This window comes from Diprion similis, chromosome 3 (genome assembly GCF_021155765.1).
Source record: "Diprion similis isolate iyDipSimi1 chromosome 3, iyDipSimi1.1, whole genome shotgun sequence".
Lineage (NCBI taxonomy): Eukaryota > Metazoa > Arthropoda > Insecta > Hymenoptera > Diprionidae > Diprion > Diprion similis.
Genome location: NC_060107.1, coordinates 8586604 through 8606517, shown reverse-complemented (window position 1 = coordinate 8606517; position 19914 = coordinate 8586604). Strand labels below are relative to the sequence as shown.

The following is a 19914-nucleotide window of genomic DNA, read 5'->3' as shown; positions in this document are numbered from 1 at the left end:
GATTCAGTGAAATATTTTTTTTCATCTCAGTTATCAGCGACGTAATGAGCAAAAACCCAAATAGTCATCAAAACTATTCACACCTACCGCACTTTTTTCCTGTTTACTCAACACCTCGCCGAGCGATTGAATATTATATGGTTACATGCACATTATATGGCACACAGTCGTCGGTTCTCCGATTGCGTAACGTTGCATCGTATAAACAATTTAGCGAATGAACGAATTACGTAGAACGTACGCCGAAAGCTTGTCTAGTTGTGACAGAGAGACTTGCCGATTATACCACAAACCAACCAACAAACCAACCAACCAACCGACCTTCATCACGCGTGCCACTTATTTGTGAATTTGGTATTCCGCAACTGTACCCGCGACTAACGCGTTATTAGCCTGAATACTTTGTGCGGAATATCAAGTGCCATAGAAACGTTTGATGTGCCAATGACCGATCAATTCAAATGAACTGGGGATGATGGATGTTTCGTTTTGTTTTTTTTTTTTTTGTTTTTTTTTTCAAATACAAAATAGCCAACTACTGGAGGAGTTATTTCTTCTCATCACTTCGGGCAAATGGTTTTTTCACGAATAATTATATACAGTGGATGAAGTAGCCGAATCTTGGGTTAAGATTGAATTAAATCCAGCGGATTTTCGACGCGAGAAGATGATAAACCTGCTGGTTACTTGTGGGGAGGGGGGGGGGGAGGCAAGGAGCCGGTTATCTAACGTCAAGCCCAGTTCTCCATGGCTCCCACAAATCTGCACTATATTACCAAACGATAAAACGCCGGTTGAAGTTTGGTTACACGTGGCGAAGCTCCCGGGTCCCGTTCCACTCCCAGGAGAACGTCCCCGAACCCTGGATCCTGAATTCTCAGTCCCGAATCCAGAAGGTTCACTCGGATATCTTAAAACGAGGGTTTAAAGTTATAACTTAGGATTAAATGGTCTTGGTGTTCCGCGTAACTCTCGTCCGTATCTCTTGGCCTCGTGGCGGCACTCGGCTCGCCTTACCTCAGTGGCTTGCCTACTCCATTCCGTGCCATCCAGCTCCATTTCATTCCGGTATCGCAGTTTCCGATTTCTGTCTTTGGGACAAGCTCACCTGGACCAGAACCTCAAGGTCGACAATGTGTAACAAGATTCGTTGCATTCCGAAAAAAACAAAAAAAACTACCGTCACGAGGAGAAGACCCGAAATACGTTTTTCCCTCCGGCTCGGCATTTGAAATTGGATACTCCTGGAGGACTGGAGTGTCTCGAGGGAGTTTTATTCGTAAGAAAATCTTATTGTCCTAGTTTATTAGCACTCCCGAGAATAATCAGGTAAGATTCAGGTGAGACGGACTCACGAGCCGTGTCGTATAACTAGAGGCAGTCAAAGTAAAGACAATCGTAAGGCGCGTAATAACAATGTTCGTCAAAAATCTAGAAAATTCAGTTGAAACGAATGTTGTTTGTACGTCGCAAGATTTTTGTTCTGGAACGATGTGACGAGTTAAAACAGTTCACACCCAAGAAATACCTTAACGAAAGAAAATCACGATCATGGTTCTACTCACTTTGGTTGAATGTGATTGAGACTTCCGATGGTAGGATTGTGGCTGTAGTCCTCCCCGCTGATCCTGACGACGCCATCATCGACGTTCACCGTGTAACCGTTCTCGGCGATGTCGACGAGGTCAGGAAAGTCGTCGTGAACCTCCGGCTTATCGGACTTCACCGATTTCACTGAATTTTCGACGAACGTCTTGTCACCCTTGGAGGTCTGGGTGGTTCCAACGGCGTCGAAGCTCGATATTTCCTTACTGGCGTTTGGCCGCTGCAAGAACTTCCTCCGGAAGCTGTTGTAGACAGTTTCCTGATCCGGATCATCGCCTATCCTAACCCTGCCGTGACTCGGAACCAGATGGTGACCGCTGTACCCGAGATCCATCTGAAGGTCGACGACGAGGAGGAGCGTGAAGAGAATGGCAAAAGCGCTAAGGCCGAGGATGAACCTCTCCCTCAGCCTGATCATCCTGATGGTTATCTTCATGATTGAATCTTTGGTCAGCCTAGACATAGGAACTTTGTCTCTACCGTTGTAAATCGGCGCTTTATCACCAGACTCGAAACCGTCTTCGGAAGACGAATTAGAAGAGGAATCGCGTCCGGAAGTTGATGCCGATCGACCCGGTGGCACAACCTCGACGGACACTAACTTTTCACTAAACTTATTGTTACCACTTTTAAAAACATGGGTCGAGTCCAAATCAGGTTCGCAAAAGCACTCAACGCCCTTTTCACCGAATGATAAAACGGAACTTGAACTATTACCGATACTCCGTGAACCAAGCGAAGCTCCACGTGTCTGCCGGAGCGAGTTAAGCTCGCTAAATTCACTCTTATCCAGTAAAACCTCCCAGTCTATAGTATCGTTCGACGCACTTCTGTTGCTACGAGTCGTCGTCGAGTTGACAGTACCGAAACTAAACTCCGAGCTAAACTTTGAGTCCTCGTTCTGAGATAGTGACGGTTTCCTCTCCTCGTTAAAGTCTCCGTTTAACGACAGCCCAACCCCCTCTTCTCCGTCTTGTCCTTCCCTTTGAAATTTTAAGGGGTTGCTTTCCTTCGAAGGAATCCAGTCACCGGGTACTGCCTTTGGATTATCGGCGCTAAGTGAGAAAGGGTAATCAGCGTGTCGAGTGTCCTCCTCGCTGGCGGAAGCTTCCGTGTAAAGTAAGACTGGAAACCGATCCGAAGAAGCCGACTCCCCACCGCAGTCGCGTTCCTTGGTGTTCGTGCAACTGTCGAATTCTGCAACTCTGCATTTTATTCGCTTAACTAAAAAGTCGTTTTCTGCCTTCGACGGCGACGAACGACTGCTGGCTCGTGTCGACTGGAGTCTGACGTCGTTATCAAAGACCTCGGGGTTATCACGAATCAAACGTTCCCGTGCCCTATGAAACGACGACGCGTCTTCTGGCGGCGGTGAAGATTTCAACTTGCCAGCTACAGCGGCACCTCCTCGTCCCTTTTCACGAACCGAATCCTCCTTCCCCGATCGCGATCCCTCAAATATTTGCGAACCCGAGTTCAACCCTTCAAAATTTCTCCGATTACCCTCCGGTGTCCGAGGAGTCGACCTCCTGGCCTCACCGCCAGGAATGCTGGACCGAATTTGATCGGACAATCTCGACCATACAGGAGCAAGGTTCTGACGTTCCAAGGTCTCCTGACTCCCGGTTCTCCCGTCGTAAAAATCAGGAACAAGCTCGCTTCTCCCGAACTTCTCCAACCTCCTACGAAGCAACGCGCGCTCTTCGAGAAGTCTGAAGTTGTCTTCGGACCTTATGAGCTCGTCAACGTCCTCGACAGAGACGCTTTGCGAGCTGGTGTGACTCTCGACTTCCCGAAAAAGCCTCGATCCTCCGGTTATCGGCGTTTCCGCTCTTGGAAGCCTCGGACTGGCCCCAGCCGATGAAGGCTTCTCCGTTTCCGGGCCTCGGTCCGGACGATGATTTTCCTTCGCCTCCCTTCCCTTCTCCTTACCACCCTCACGACTCGCCTTCTGCACCTTGAGCCAATTCGAACGCCTCAACGAGTTTCTGGTCAACCCCTGATCGCCGAGGGGTCTTTTCCGCGACCTTTTCCTCCTGAGAGGAGCCACCGGCCGTTCCTCGCTCTGAACGCTTCCTAAGCTGTCGGAACTCTTGCTCGAAAGCAGTTTTCTCCTCAGGAGCAACGGACTCTTCTGGATGTTCCTCACGAGCCTTTCACAACCCTCGGCAATGTTTTCTCTCGACGATTTGACGAGCCGCTTAAGGAACGAATCGTTCCTCGACAACTTCGCCGCTCTCTGGGCTTCGGGGTTCACGCTTAGTCTGTCAACCTTGTCTACTCCCTCGTCCTTCGGCACCGACGAAACTAACTCACCCTCCGCTGATCTCTCGGGGCGATCACCTTTGCTGACCACTATCCTCCTCGACGGTTTTATCCTGTCGCTCAAGCTCAGCTTTAGCCTTCTTCTACTCTTCCCGCATCCCGCGGTCTTCGACTCCCCGTCTTGGACAACCAATGAATTGGGTATTTCCTCCAAACTCGAAAGGCTATCTCGGTATGTCTGGTGGTCTGACTGTACTCTCGCTACGTTTAAACCACTTTCGTGACATTCTTCTTTATCCAGATTAATCACCAACGTCACACTGTAACAATCCTACAAACTCTCGGGGAAAACTATATTCACTAAAGTACCTTTTATGATATTGCACGTTCGGCTCGTATTTTTTTTTTTTTCTTTTTCTTTCTTCGTTTCGTTAACTTTTCGATTATATTGTATTATAAAAATTCAATATATATATATATATATATCTATCACACTTTTATAATAAAATTGTTGAACTCTTCAGCTGTATATATATATATATATATTATTATATATTATTTTCTTTTTAACTGTTTTTAGTTTTAAATTAGAATCTTTGGAATGCACAGAAATGCACTTGGTCAGCCTTTTTAGATCAGTTTTAGATTATTAGCGGAAACTTATAATCCTGTATGAAAGTTTCGTTTATCTCGTCGCCTCCTCGCTTCAGCTCAACTCAACTCGTTACTTGGATCCTCGTCGCGGAGACTATTCTCTGGAAAAATAAATAAAGAATAAGGATAGTTAGTTGAATGGCATATAATAAAATGGTGAGGAATAAATAGAAAAAGCTTGGAGGAAGGCATTTGCGACGTTGGTCGAGGGCGGAAACTTCTTCATCTCCATTTTCGCCACCCTGTACTCAAATACCCCAGATAGCGATACATAAAAACTCAATTTACAAGGTATATGTGTACACAAATAGTGCCTGACTGCCGTTCGCTCGCATCTTTGCGGTTATCGCCTAACAGTTATCGTTAAAAAGTGCACAAGAATTCCGGGAGCCCACGATTCAAGATATCGGACTTCGATTTCGGAGTCGATTGTTATTGAGATTTCACGATGGAAATTTACGGGATATGCGGATACGTGCGTGTCTCTCTGATAGGGGATTCTGATAAGAAATCCTTGCCCTTTGTTAAGAGAGGGGAAAAACAAGGCATTTTTCATCCGGAAAATCCGTACTTTGGCGTTTGGAATGAGAGTTCGTAAATTTGTGATGTTTACATAAAATTTATGCTTTAGAATTATTATTTTAGGTTCAAAAATTTGAATGAGTTTCTTTCGTTTTTCTTTCTTTTTCTTTTTCGTAAAATCAATATTTGGACTTTGGACGTTTCAAAGAGCGAGGATGAAAAATTAGAATGGTTGACTGATAAAAGGACCAAAATATCGAATTTTTAAAGACGTAAAAATCTAATTCGTACAATTATGAAAATGTGAAAGGCCCGAGTGAAGAATATTGAAAATATAGAAAGTAAATAAAATTTTTCTCTCGTTAAAAATTCGATATTGTGTTCATCTCTCTATATTTTCAGCCCCACCAGTTTCAAATTTCATTCTGTATTCTCACAAAAAGATTCGATATTCCGATTGAAATCGATGCAATTGCAGGCTTAATTTCAACTCATATTTGTTTGAGTGATACTCCTTTTCCGAGACTGCTAAATAACTAAAATCGCGTCAATTTGAAGATCGACATTTCACGACATAAATTCGAGGTTATCAGCGCGGCAGCAGCAGCAGCGATGTATAAAGTCAGTGAGTTGATTCCATAATACATTGCGGCCAATCCACTGTCGTCTACGAGAAGATCCGCGCGGATCCACGCTCTCCGGAGCGTAAAATTGCCTTCCTGTTTCCGGATTCGAAATTCGAACTGACTTTACACGGTAGAGATCCACGGGGGGTTAAACTCTATACGCGTACTGCAATAGCAACAGTCAAAACGACCTGCACTGTACGTTATCTCTACGCATGCTGTTACGTAGTATGATGTATATATTCTACATATCAAACTCTTGTAATTAGTCGTCGCGGATACGTAGTTTCACGATTATGTAGATATAATTGCAAACATGATAAAATAACGTTGTTACTGTAATGTCAAAGCGTGTCTTAAAATACAAAACAATTTTTGTTGGGTAAAAGTTGTTGAAATAAGAATAAATCAATATCCGAACTCTTGTTCGTGAAAATTTGGTATTTTTTTTTTTTTTTTTTTTCTTTTCATTTTATTTTGTTTTCGTTTTTATCACATTTTTATGAAAAAATCATAAAGTATAGCTAATACGAATACACGAGCTAGACGAACATACACAATAGACTCGATATTAATTATTGCATAATGAAACTGAATTTTCGGAACTCTGACTTATCGGAGTTCCATTTTAAATATGGCACTTTCGGAACCTTTCAAATTCAGAATTTCAATCCTGTTCCACAGCTATAAATGAAGCGAATAAACGTTAGCGGGAATCAACTGAGCGTCTAGAACACCGGCAGTTCTGAATACTGCTAATTATACGTAGATACGTAGGTACCTTATACCTGCCTACGCGTGAATGAAAACAGAGTTTAATTCAGTGGGAATATAATTATAAGGAGGGATCGGCAAGGAGAGATTCACGGAAAGTGATGTTAATGGCGGTGGTTTCCATTTCACGTTAGGATGGACGGCGACCCAGCGACCCGTTCTCGATACCCTAAGGCCCGCCCTGTTCCTCGTACAAATCTAATCAGCCCTTTACGAATAAACCGCCTCGCCCTGATGCTCCTCGCGCCAATTTCAGATTAACTTTCAAAATCCACACGGGATACGGTGACACGTGGCTTAACACACGTCGGTTCATACCTGCGATGGTATCAAATAGTGCAAAAAGAAATTTCAGAGTGATTTTAACGAGCCAATTAAAGTCGAAGAGACGAATCTGATCGTCGGGATGCTCGGTGATCGATGAAAATTTGATAAGATAAGGAGATGAAACCGTCCAAGAGATCTCCGGCGATGTAACTTTCATCCACTCTCGAGATAACGTTTAATAAATATTCTTGAAGTAAACCCAAAAGCATTGATAATAATTTAATTTATTGCGAATTTATTTTAGGAATCTCTTCTTGAATCGCTCGCTATTAAATCGATGAAATCCTTAATTTGTGTGAGCGATGAACTCGTGCGGTTACCCGATGATATTTGTATGCTTGCAAGATAAAGCTTCTCTAGATGATAAATTTTAACGGGATATTTTTGCATCCGAGATTCTCTATAATAATCCATAAAACCAGATTGCTCGTAAACATGCATAACGTGTGTATCTTCACCGATGTATTGTGTCTACAAAAATTCGTAGAGTTATAGAAAACTGCGTTTATAGCAAAATAATATTCTCACGATTAAATATCTATATCTATATGGGGTATTCCAAGTGGAATCGAGGAGTCATTTCCCTCGGTTCATCAGATCCCTGCATACATTTTTTTTTCGCATTCGTTCCACTCAAAAAAAGCCTAATTTTCGTCAAGAATTTTCTGGCGCGACGATCGTTTTTGCGTAAAAAAAGGGATAGCAAAAAACGCACCATTTTCAAAATTCTGCAATTTTTTCCACAGATTCTGGGTCGTAAATAAGTAAGATGAATCATGATTAGAAAGCGGAATGCGGCTGCTTCACCCTTTTTTTTCTAGTTTCTAAAATAAGAAAAATATATATTTTTATGAATTCAATGTGATTTCGCAAATAAACCATTTTGAAGTTAGTAACGTTATTGGAACGGTTCATGTTGAGGATTACACCGTCATTTCGCGACTTTATAATTGTCTGAAATTTAGTAAACAGTAATGAATCAAGAGATGTTCATATTTCAAAATCATAGTTCCTTCAAAGTAGTTATAAAATTGCTAGAAAGTAAAATTTCATCCGAATCTTTCGCTACGATAACGTTACTAACTTCAACATCGTGCAAATAACCAGACATCGATTTTCAATAAGATCAATAAAGTTATACCTGCGCCAAGTGACACGGGTGACGACAAAAAAAAAAAAAAAAAAAAAAAAAAAATAGAGTGAGAAAAAGATAGTCGCTACGTTGATAAATGATAAGCTCGATGAAAAGAAATTGATTCGTTACGTCTTACACGTTGGAATTACCAGAGCAGTAGCTCGTAATTTTGATCGACAGTGAAAAATAACCAAATCTTTTATTTACACACTGGATTATACATTGTACATCAGTTATTGCTCCAGCGATGAATTACATGTAATCAATTGAATCGAATTCAGCTAAACACTTTTTTCACGGAGAAATTTTCACAAGAATTGATAAAGCATGAGTCGTATTTCGAATCAACTCGAATCAATGAATCCCCATACAATGATGATTGCGATCAGTTTCCGTCGTCCATCTTGTTTCCTCTTCACCTAATTTTCGGCTCTGTGTATATTTCGCAATAGGTGAAATCGACGTTCCGCTTTGATTCTCTTTGATCAACTCGATCCGCGAATTCATGGTTCCAAAGTAGCCCAACTGATCATCAGCAACTAAACGTGAAAATAACCTGACCAGAATCAAAACTCTTGATTTTCCCGTTTTCAAACTTCTTCCAAAAAATATTCTCAACACGTTCGCAAAGCGTCAAAAGCTACCGACTACAGTTAAACTCGCAGAGTAACGTCAACTCGCTGAATGGAACATAGTCGCGAAATGCGAAACTCAAGTTGAGATGAGAGTGTTAATTAAAACACGGGTAAAAAATCTGTTAACACTTTTTGCACACATATCATTCGCGGCAGTGTAAACATTTACCTAAACCAACGTTCGACTGTAACTAGCTTTTTGAAAACTCGAATCAGTACACAAACGATGCTTCGAAATTTGACGCAGGTAAAACACGATTATCAATTTCAGTTTCTTCATTTGTCTGTGTAAGTTGCATTGCTGTGCGATTAATCGTTTCTGCATTTTCCGATTTGATTAATTGAGGATTTCGGTTAATAGTTTTTTCAATTAATCGATTAATCGACGGTTTCGATCAATCGTTTTTTCGATTAATCGAGGTTGCCTCATGTCCATTTTGCAATTCAATCGGAGTACATGAATCAAAATCCTGGATTAATCGATCAATCTAAATCGTCGATTAATCGATTAATTGAAAAAACAATTAATCGAAATCGTAAATTCACCAATCGATTAATTGTAAAAACGATTAATCGTATAAAACAATCGATCGATTGATCGAAATCGCTGATTAATCCATCAATTAGAAAAACGATTAACCGAAAAACACCATCAATCGATTAATCAATTAATAGTCAGTCTCTCTAGTCAGTTGTAAAGACTCCTCAGAGAATGACGTGATGTGGATCAGAATCAATCGTCTCTTCCGACGTACGGTTTTCCAATCTTTGACATCGTTATAAATTACAGTATAGTTACGCGTGGTGTTCAGAAGGCGGGCAGAAGTGCGTTCATTCGTCTATACACAGGTACGTACGTACGTACATACATATATCATCAAGTTTTGAGAGCACTTGACCCCACTCATTCAGCACGGATTATCCGAGTTTGAACTCTGACTAGGTCGTAACGAAAAGTACCGAGTCAATAACCTGCGGACGTATTCCAGGTGTGGAGTAAGATTTCGAGGTCGGTGATAACTCGCGATAATATATAAGGCGGGAAATATCGCTTCGAACAATAAAATAAGAAGCTTGTCTCTTGCGTGCGTGTGAAATATAAGAAACGAACGAGGGAGGGAAAAAAAAAACTGAAATGAAATGTAGAAATATTATAAGATCCGATGGATATTTGTGGAGCATGAATCAGCTGAAAATATGATTCCACGAGTCTGTTCTATAAATATTACCCACCAGTTGAGCCACTTTTTGCACGGCTTAGGCTGTGACAGAGGAAAGTTGGTAGCCGATGCGGTGTTTTCCTGACAAAACAAATATTAGCATTTTACACGTCGAGACGTTGAGATAAACATTTTATTCGCGAAGAGGGGGAGGAAAAGGAAAAAAATAAACAAACAAGCAGTATAAGTGAAAATGTTTTTTCACAAAACCCTGCTGACTTTGCTATATAAATCCCCGCATTTTTTTTTTTTTTTCATCCGTCTATGTATTCTAATTCCAGAGGGAGCTTCTTCGTTTCGCACAATCGCGGATGGGACAGGTTAAGCTGAACTAAATCTGAGCCTGTATCGCTTAACCTCCGAACTCTGAGGACCTAAGTTGAATTTATTCTAACCCAATCTGACCTGCCTCCATAACCTGGCAATCCCGGCAGACTCGTTAGCGATACGAACGTAATAATATAAACGGCGTTCTATTAGACTGTGGATTAATAGTTATCAATTTCTTGTTATCTTATAAAGTAGAAACCCTGCAGTGACTATTTCTGAGAATCTCAAATTGTTTCAATAATTTTCTCCTGTGTATTATATAAATTTCATAACGATTTCAAACTATTTCAATCCGCTTAGGACTTAAAAATTTATTCAACATTGTAGTCGCTTAAAATTATCGATTTGAAAATATAATTCGAAATTTTTATTTTATCCAAATTCATGAGTATACTAAATTAGTAAGGATGCATGTCTAGGAAAAATTGTATTATTTTGAAAAAGTAACTCCTTCAAAGTCATTATAAAATTGCACATAAACGATTATTTTTTTCACTGATGCGCAGGAATGAAACTATCAGACGAATTAGTATCATCGATGCATCAAACATACACAAAAGTATTACATTACGTGGTAAACGTCGATGGCTAATTGGTAACCCAGGCCTTTCGTGTTCTACACAGTTGTTGTAAACTTGGAAGCCCATCGCTTTCAAGGTAAAGCTATATATAACGATGTGACATAATATCTTAGAGGGTAATTTTACACTCTCAAGTTGAGCCAAGAACCTGCGGGCATCGGAGTATCGATCAATTGCAACACAATACTTGATCGAAGCTTTTGACGATGATTTAATTGTGGGTAGATTCTGATCGAGTTCACGTTCACGATGATTTATTTATACTTTCCCAAGAACGGGAAGATTTTATCCGCGTCTTAAAATAGAATTGCGGGACCGCAATATTATTCTTTAACTTACGGTTCTTCTCTAATTATATAGTCGAGAAAGTTTATAAAGAAATTATTTGAGAAACAAAAAGTCAAGAAAGTATCGATGAGGTTTGATTTTTCCAACAATTGCTTCAATCAACCAACCAGCGCCAGACTTAACTTGAAACTTTATCCCTAACTTTTCGAACAAAGTGTTCCCGATCATCGCGTTCGTGTACTTTTTCACTCTTCGAAAAGCTTGTTATTTCGCTTCGACGATTAAGAAACGGAAAAAAGTAAAAAGAAGAAAAACACACGTACACATGCGCGTGCTCACACAGCCGACAAAAAGTGAAAATTAGAAAAGTTAGTTTTTCACTCGTGTTGAAAAATGAGGAAAAAGGAACACGAAAAAGAGAAAGAAAATACTCTCAACACTATACGTATAGTATAATACAAACATATATATATATATATATATATATATATATATATACACGCGGCTGAAACTTTCCGGAGTGAAAAGATTCCTTCTTCATGTCTTTCCAAATTGAAAATAAGGTTTTGCATTTTTTTTTTTTTTTTTGTCAAGTAAATGAAATTTTTAGATAATTTAAAAAATAAAGATTCTAATCATGTTATTTTTTTATATGCATATATCTTGCTCAGTTCTTCAGCCGCGGGATTGGTAATAAATAAGTTTCAGTATAACAAAGTAAAGAAAAATCGCTGCAACTAACAATAATAGACACAATTTCGTGTGACATTAATCTCCTAGTCACCCGACCCTTGGACTTTGACACAGTTATGTCTATATAATACCGTTTGTATATACATATATATATATATATATATATATATCTACCTAAGGTCGGTATATTAATAGAGTGAAATACACCGATAACTTCCTATGCAAACCGTATCATATATACTCGTTCCAATTTCTCTCCACACCTGTATGCAAGTATAATTTTCCCACATCGTTCACGCGGAAGTTTCATATTCACTGTTATATCACTTTGATAACAAGCAAAAATGTAAATAAAATACCAGGCGTAATGTAATTGAAATAAAAATTTAAGATCTGACCTGAATTTCATACATTAATTATTATTATTATTATTATTATTATTATTATTATTATTATTATCATCATCATCATGCAAATCCGAAAGTAATTCTCAATACCCGTTAGGTTAAATAATCCATTTCAGACTTCTGGACAACGTCATAGTCGAATTACATCCTGCTAGGCACATAAACCAGTCTCTGATTTATAAAGCATAACAATTATCGAGGTGTGTATATATATATATATATATGTATATACATATACATGTATAATGTATTACTTCGCCAGAGTTTTCCCCCGAGGCAATCGGGTGAAGACCTGTTGCATGAAATTCCTGTCCGACTTGCATACTTTCGGTTAATAGCTCTTTCTGAAAATGGTTTATGATATCCACACCTGTTCTGAATTCTTATTCGTCCGATCTCTAAACAAGGCGAAATTTGGTAGAAATGAAAATTAATCTGGATAGAAAAATGTCAAAATGATAAAAAAAATGAACCATCGCCGGGAAAAAGGATAAAAGGTTTTGGAATTCGTGTGAACGAGACATAAGAAAAAAAATCCTGAAACTGAAGAGAAATTCAGTGTCAGATTAAATAAAATGAATTCACGGATAATTTTGCTATCGGCAATACGTGCGAGCGAATAAAATACGAATTTAAGTGTCACTGAACAGTTATTATACCGCGAATCACACTCGTACGTATTTTCTGTGAGAGTTAAAAATATACTGCCGGATAATTATCGTCCGATTATGAAACCGCACGTTCTTTACTAGCGTGCATGATGTGTTAATACAGAGAGAAGAGAAGCAACGGGCCGTGTAAAATATGCAAAATTCCTTCGAATACTTTGAGAAAACACATTGAATGGTAATTGAAATACTTGAAATACTTGAAATAGAAATTTTTCATCCAATCTTCTCCGGCAATGGAACAATTTTCATTCCAGCTGTGTTTGACTATTTTCTAATATAAATAGGACCGTCAAGTTGTCATATTCGCATGAAATTATCAATCAAATTTATAATACATAAATTATATAGGGAAGATTTTGACATGAAATTTTCAACAATTTCACGCCGCCGCATTTCGTTTTTCTCCAGGAAAACTCTGGCGAATGATTATAGACAGTAAATTTGCATAAGTAAATTACGCTGTTCCAATGCATGCCCGTATAATTTTCCACGATCCGAGTTACGGGGAAAAGTTTTTCACTCTCCAATCCGGACTCTTTTGAAATTCCTCGTTTTCTTATAACTCGCCTCGTTTTTTTCTACCAAGAAAAATAAAAAGCAGGATATAAAGAACGAGGAGAAAAAAAAATCACCACAAGTTGACGCCGTTGGATTATAATAACCACGCAGGTCGATAGGATTTCTACGTTATCTACAGAGAAGAAAAATACTTCTCTGCCAAAGTCGTATGTTCCATTTCTTTACTATGTACTTCAACGAGCCAAACACACGTCACATGCATATCTATGTACAGATACGTACAGGGTGAGTCAATTGAAACGCCGAAAATGGAAGAAGCTCAGTGGTGTTGATATGAAAGTTAAGGTATTCAGTGGTAATGAGAAATAAAGTCGTGACATGACAGCAAGACAAGACAAACCTAATTGTTGAAATTTCTTGCTTTCGTCTTTCCTTTGTTGTAATATCTTCATGACTGTTTCTCATTCGCACTGGTTAGAATCTACACGTAGACTTCGAACCTTACTTTGATCAACACAAGTGAGCTCCTCCCATTCTCGGAGTTTGAATTGACTCACCCTGTATATAAACGAGATATTATTCATACAAAAGCATCCACGAATCTCTGAAACATTAAATGTATATTCGTGAAGTATAAACAGCATGGATTTTAAATAGGTAAAATACTGACGATTAGAATGGAACAGCATCGTTCGAGTTGCAGAATATTGATGATTGATTGATACACATTTTTAATAAGGTAATACAACAAAGTTCGGTGAAATTTTATAATCCTGCAAATACAGAGTATAAAATATTCTTTGGAGTATCGATGCATGTCGTTGCTTATATTATAGTCAATCCAAGCTTCAATTTTTAATAAAACCAAAATGATATCTCGAATCGAGATTGCGAGTGACAATAACAGTGTAGGTAAATAAGATTTTGACAAAAGCCTCGAGTAAGATAAGAGCCTGAATTATATCGTTCATATACAAACAATTTCACATCAACATACAGAGTTATATCTAGCTTTCAGATAGGCATAATGCCGAAATTACTTTCACCCTCACTATCGCCTCTAATCAAGAATAGACTAAAACTCTGATCAAATTCAATGTACAACACATGATAATGACGCGTGAATTCATACAGCATACTTTAATTGTTCCGTGAAAACAGAATTAAACCACTTTCTTCGTGATGTGTTGTAAAGATACATGACGAAAATTAAGAGCACAGCACTTTAAGGCTCTCACACCAATTATCCTCAACGACCAAAATCCAAGGGAGGAAAAAGAAAAGACAAAAAATTAAGAAACAAGAATAAAAAAAAAGCTCTTCGCACTATCTGCATCCCCTGTGCATCATAGGTTCAGGAATTTCCATAACATAACAGATAAGCGAAGGAGGCGCGGGACAAAGTCTAGGATGCATGGAGTCAAGGAAGAATGAAGGGTGGGTCGGTTCTCAGTAGATAATCTTCGCCCAAGTGACCGTTGTTCTATTATCTATGTCTCAAGTCGACCGCTCGTGGCTAGACATTTATCTCAAGAGGGCAAAGGGTCTGCATAATCTATCCTCGTAGGTCATGGGGCGTCGAAACGAGGGTGATCGACGTCTGTGAGGTGGTAAGTCGAAGAAAGAATTTTAAAAACTGGTATCTGAATATATTTTTTTTTTTTTTTCAACGAGATTATCGAGTTTGAAATCTAAACTTTTTAACAATTTATGAGAAATAAGTTGAACGTGAAACTCGTTATCTTAGCTCATCGTTACCAATGATAAAGAAATTTCTTTAGATCTAAGGAAATTTGATTCTTTTCAAAGAAAATAGAAAAGTTTTTTTTCTTATTAAAAATGTAGATATCTCTAACGAAATTTCTATAGATAGTTTGTGAAATTGAAAACAGCAGACTAGAAATCAGTCAATTGTGAAGTTCCTGAGAAAATGTGCGTCAAACATCGCTGTTGAAGATGCGAAATAAATATGAAGAATTATTACGACACCGTTAAGGCATCTGAAGAATTATTGTGATGCCATCCAACTAATCTAAAGAATTGTTTTTGCGACATTTAAATAAATATTCGTCTGATGTTCGTTTGGCAAGGCTACCTTACAGTTAGCCGAAAGTGTCTACTTCCTGCAAAAAACTGCTACAAAATTGAAAAAGCTAGTCGGCCGTAAAACCACCTCAATAGTAAAGCCGATCACCAAGTGCATCAGGCACTTAAAAGTGGTCGAGTTGAATCTGCGCAAATGCAACAAGAGTAAAAGCAAGGAGCGAAGCTTGATGCACGAGGTTCAAGTTCGATAAACATTTCAGAGTTGAGCCAAACTCTCGATGTGGTTTAGAATCTAGTATCGAACCCCAAGTTGTTCGGCGGTGTACAGAAGCAGCAAGCATACACTTACACCCGAGTTCGAGTTGAATACACCAACACGAAGAGAGTCTCTTCAGCAGATACTCGGTGTTAAGACGGAAGCGTGCACGACGATTGGAGGATGAGTACAGATGGAGTGAAAGAGGGACCAGAGTGAGAGTGAGAGTGAGAGTGAGAAGAGGAAGAGGAAGAGAAAGAGAAAGAGAAAGAGAAAGAGAGAGACCGACTCAAGGGGCGGGTATTAAAATTTAACAGTATGTCCTCGTTTCCCTGCATAGCAGATGTTCTGATGGGGTTTATTTCTCGTGTATAAACGACATCTCGATTTCCTCCGCCAGAGAGCCAGCAGTTTGTAACACCGTTGCTGCATCAGAGGAGGCAAGGCTACGGTTCTTATAACGCTCGTTGGCTGGCAGAATGCCCTCAGGAGTCCGAAAATAATTCGTTTACGAAACTGTTGAATAGTAAACAGAAAAAAGAACAGACCAAAAAGATAAAAAAAAAAAAAAGAAAAAATTATCTACTAGGCAACGGAGAGCAGAAGCTTATACTTTTACACACACACACACAAACACACACACCATTTACTTCAGCCGAAAAATCTCTCCTCTTCGGTATTCCTTATACATGGTAATAACCTAAGACCTGAAAACCCGATCTCTTTTCGTCAACTGCTCTCTGCGGCATTGTTTTCACTGCATGTCAACTAACCATCTAAGATAGCCACTATCTATGCATGCGTCTCATATTATAAGATGGAAACAATTTATTTTTCAATTTTTACCCACCCCCCCTTTTTTTTTTGCTTTTACGGTCACATTTTTATCGCACGGATAGAATATGTTCCTTTTTTTTCCTTTACTTCTTCTTACTGTCATTCCAATTATTTGCCAAAGAAAGTATAGTATATGTGTCGATAAAGTGTAAAAATCTGACAGTTTTATCGAGGGTGGAGGGAGGAGGGAAGTTCGTAAATCCAAAAGTTTGTTATATTTGTCACCTGGTTCCCGGAGACCTTCTTTCCTCTCCCCCGCATGATCCTGCGGGAGTCCTGAATCAAAGTTTAAGCCTCTTACAATAACACTTGGTGTTTAAAACGCAAGAGGGGTTATATAAGTATCGAGAATTGATAAATGCTCAAGATTTTTCTACTGCTTATTTTTATCACCCGTTTTTCAGTTTGGGGTCATCGATGGCCCGATAACGAGTAATGAGAAGTTACATGCAGACTTGAATGATCTATACGTTTGGGTATAACACGCCACATGGTCCGGCAAGAGGATAAATACTGCAGGAGAAAGAAGAATAACTCGAAGGAGATGCAGTCTAAGCATAATAAGGAGGAGGAAGAGGAGGAGGAGGAAGTGGTTGAAACGAGAAGCGAGAGGCTATGCAAGCGGGCATCTGGAAAGGCGGAAGACATAGACGTTTCGTTTCGTTTCGTTTCGTTTCGTTTCGTCGGTGGCGGCACAGCGGCGGCATGGGTGTTAACCCAGATGCTGAATTCTTCAAAAAGTTTTGCATCCGAATGCACCGCGTACCGAGATATGTATTCCCAGGGGATTCGGGCCGCACACAAGCGAGCATATTTCGTTTTCTTCTAAGTCCGTAAAAGATGAAGCAACAAAAGCGAGAAAGAAGCAAGAGGAGGAAAAGTAACCACCGTAAATTGAAAAGGGAGGAAGAGATAGAGAGAGAGAGAGAGAGAGAGAGTTTCGTTTTAATCCGATCCACTTCATCACAGCGTCTTTCCGAATTTGTTCATAAAGCTATATAGAAAACTTCTAATATCTTCCTCCTCTTCTGCTGCTGCTGATGCTTGTTTAATTCGAAGCCTCGCCTTGACCTTCCAGCTTCCTCTCATCGTTGCAAATTCTGCAGGTATAATTTTGTGAACGCATAATTGAGAATAAAATGGGCGTTGTTGATGGCACGAGCGTAAAGAGTCCACGTCAAAAAACACTTCATCACCACACCACTCACGTTCGCTCCGAAGGAGTTCCAATCAGTGAAATTTACCCCCACCGACCATCAGATTCGGAATTATTAAAACCCGTTCGAGACTTGATCGTCACGTTCTTCGTTCGAACACCTGCCAGGGGTTAAGTTTGCCGACTTCTTGGGCGACGTCAACGTCATTCTTGAGCCACGCCGGTGAAGGTGAACGATCGAGGAAAAGACAGCGCGAGCATTATTTATTACAGAGACTGAAAGCGTTTCTAGGTTTCCGAGGGTGTTCCTATGGTTATGGTTATAATGGCTTATTCCAGACGCTTCGGTATCGACATTCGTTCACCTCAACCATTGTATTCACCCCTCGGTAATTGTCCTGGTCTCAAGACTGATTCTCTATACCTTGGTGTTCATACTGCATGCATGCATGGCATGGCATGGCATGGCATGGCAGCCAAGTGCCGTTGGATAAGTTTGAAATACACAGCTTATACCTGCATTATAATACTCATAATCAGCGTAATAAACGTCTTTGCACCTGCGATGCAGTAGTTTAGCTAAACACCCGACCATAACCTCACTCCTGGCATAAACACCTCTCTCAACGCTCGTCAAGTTCATAGTATAATTGCTGCACTATTACCCAGAATTGCAATTCGCAGACGGAGAACACAAAGGACTTTATTGACGGCAAGTAGATTCAGTATCACTTAAACTGTGCTTTTTGAAGTCGCTGATTACGAATCAGAAATCAGATTTCAAAAATTCAATATGAAAATTACTCTCGAGTATTGAAAACCTATCGATATATCATCAGAAATATTAAAAAAAAAAAAACCACAAATACATGTCGAGAAATTCTCTAAATATACAAAAAATGGATATAAAATAGGTGGTAAGAATGCTTACCACACCATGACTGAGATGGTTAACCGCAGCATGGTGTTAAAGCCGTCAGGAAGTCGTCCGTTTCGCGTATCGCATACACACATAGGTGAGAGGAAAAATAATGTGGCATCGAAAAACCACTTTCTACAACCCAACACCTCGGTATACATATATACATGTACTTCGTTTATTTACACACATGCAGTCCACGTGTCTGCAGGCAGTCGGACTGCATACAATAATATTTCGAGTTGAAAAACGGACCGATATTATAACGGGTGTGTGAGACCTTCGTATGCGGACGCACGTCTTCCTCGGGGATTATCATGGAAGTTGGGGGTGAAGCTGGCTGAGGAGAGACAAACTTCGTGCCTATGCAGAACACGATTAGAATTACTTTGGAACTCGACGTGTAAGTGTAGCTCCTTTGAATACTACGTACAAACCCTACCCCACAATTCACACCGACGGCGACGCGACGCCATAAATAAACTCGATTTTATCATAAGTACCCCGGAACATTTTCAACACGTCACTGGATTTTCATACCCATAGAAATCTGGGATTCAGTTTCCTCGTTCAATTTTATACTGACTGTTAGTTCGATTGGCGGTTCAACCACTCAACTCCATTACAGAAAGTTGCGAAAACTGAGAAAACAGACGAGATCATTTCCAAGGCTCAACTCTTCGGTCCAATTAATGAACTCTCCACATGTGTTATAGAAATCGGAATACTCGAATGAAGTATTATAAGGTGTTCAGTTGGAATGTTGTGCAAGTATTGTGGAATGGAGCACAATGTGGTTTCATTTTCTCTGATCCACAGTAGCCTTCCAACGAATATTATCGAGTAAAAAATGTTTCACACATAAAGATAGTAGACGGCAGCTTTATGGATTTAACAGTATGAGAAAAAAAGCCTAATTTGAATAGAGTAATCGATGAGAGATGTTTGCAAGTGGTACGAATTGCAAGTAAACGAGTATCATGTAATAAACATCGTCCCACGACGAAATTGTTTTGGAATACCTTGTATAACGGACACCAGACACGCGTTTAGAAATTGACAAATAACCGCGAGCAGATATTCAACATATCTGGACTCCGCCGAGCAGCGTTAAGCAGTTTCCGTGAAAGTGAAGAGGACAAGTCGACTTTATTAGTCGACTAAACGGGACAGCTATATATGTATACTTACTCTCGGATACGTGATTTACGACCAGATGACATAATGGTTGTGAAAACGTAAAACGTGGTTATCAGTAAAACGAAAGAGAGTGCGAGTCAAGTGGGAAGATAATTCGGATTTAACAACCACTGTGAAAAGGAGTGAAGTGCATCGTTAAAAAATTGTCAATTTCAAGCTATCAGATAGAGTTGATTAACAGCCTGCAGACTTGCCGTTACCATTGACGATAAAGGCTGCCATCTACTATACAGTCATAAAAATTCTGT

General features: G+C 39.6%; 1 protein-coding gene and 1 long non-coding RNA gene across 3 annotated transcripts in view; both read right to left on the bottom strand.

Moving 5' to 3' along the window:
• The window catches only part of LOC124404387 (extracellular serine/threonine protein CG31145), a 44448-nt gene extending 40247 nt beyond the window's left edge, over positions 1-4201 (bottom strand). The window contains exon 1 of the mRNA XM_046878475.1: positions 1566-4201. Within this exon, the coding sequence (XP_046734431.1) occupies positions 1566-2068 (503 nt within the window). The 5' untranslated portion in view covers positions 2069-4201. The remainder of the gene's footprint in view (positions 1-1565) is intronic.
• Positions 4202-4425: 224 nt separating this feature from the next.
• Positions 4426-19914, bottom strand: part of LOC124416740 — a 31193-nt gene continuing 15704 nt past the window's right edge. For both annotated transcript variants that reach the window (XR_006930808.1, XR_006930807.1), the window contains exon 3: positions 4426-4625. This is a non-coding gene — a long non-coding RNA (uncharacterized LOC124416740). The remainder of the gene's footprint in view (positions 4626-19914) is intronic.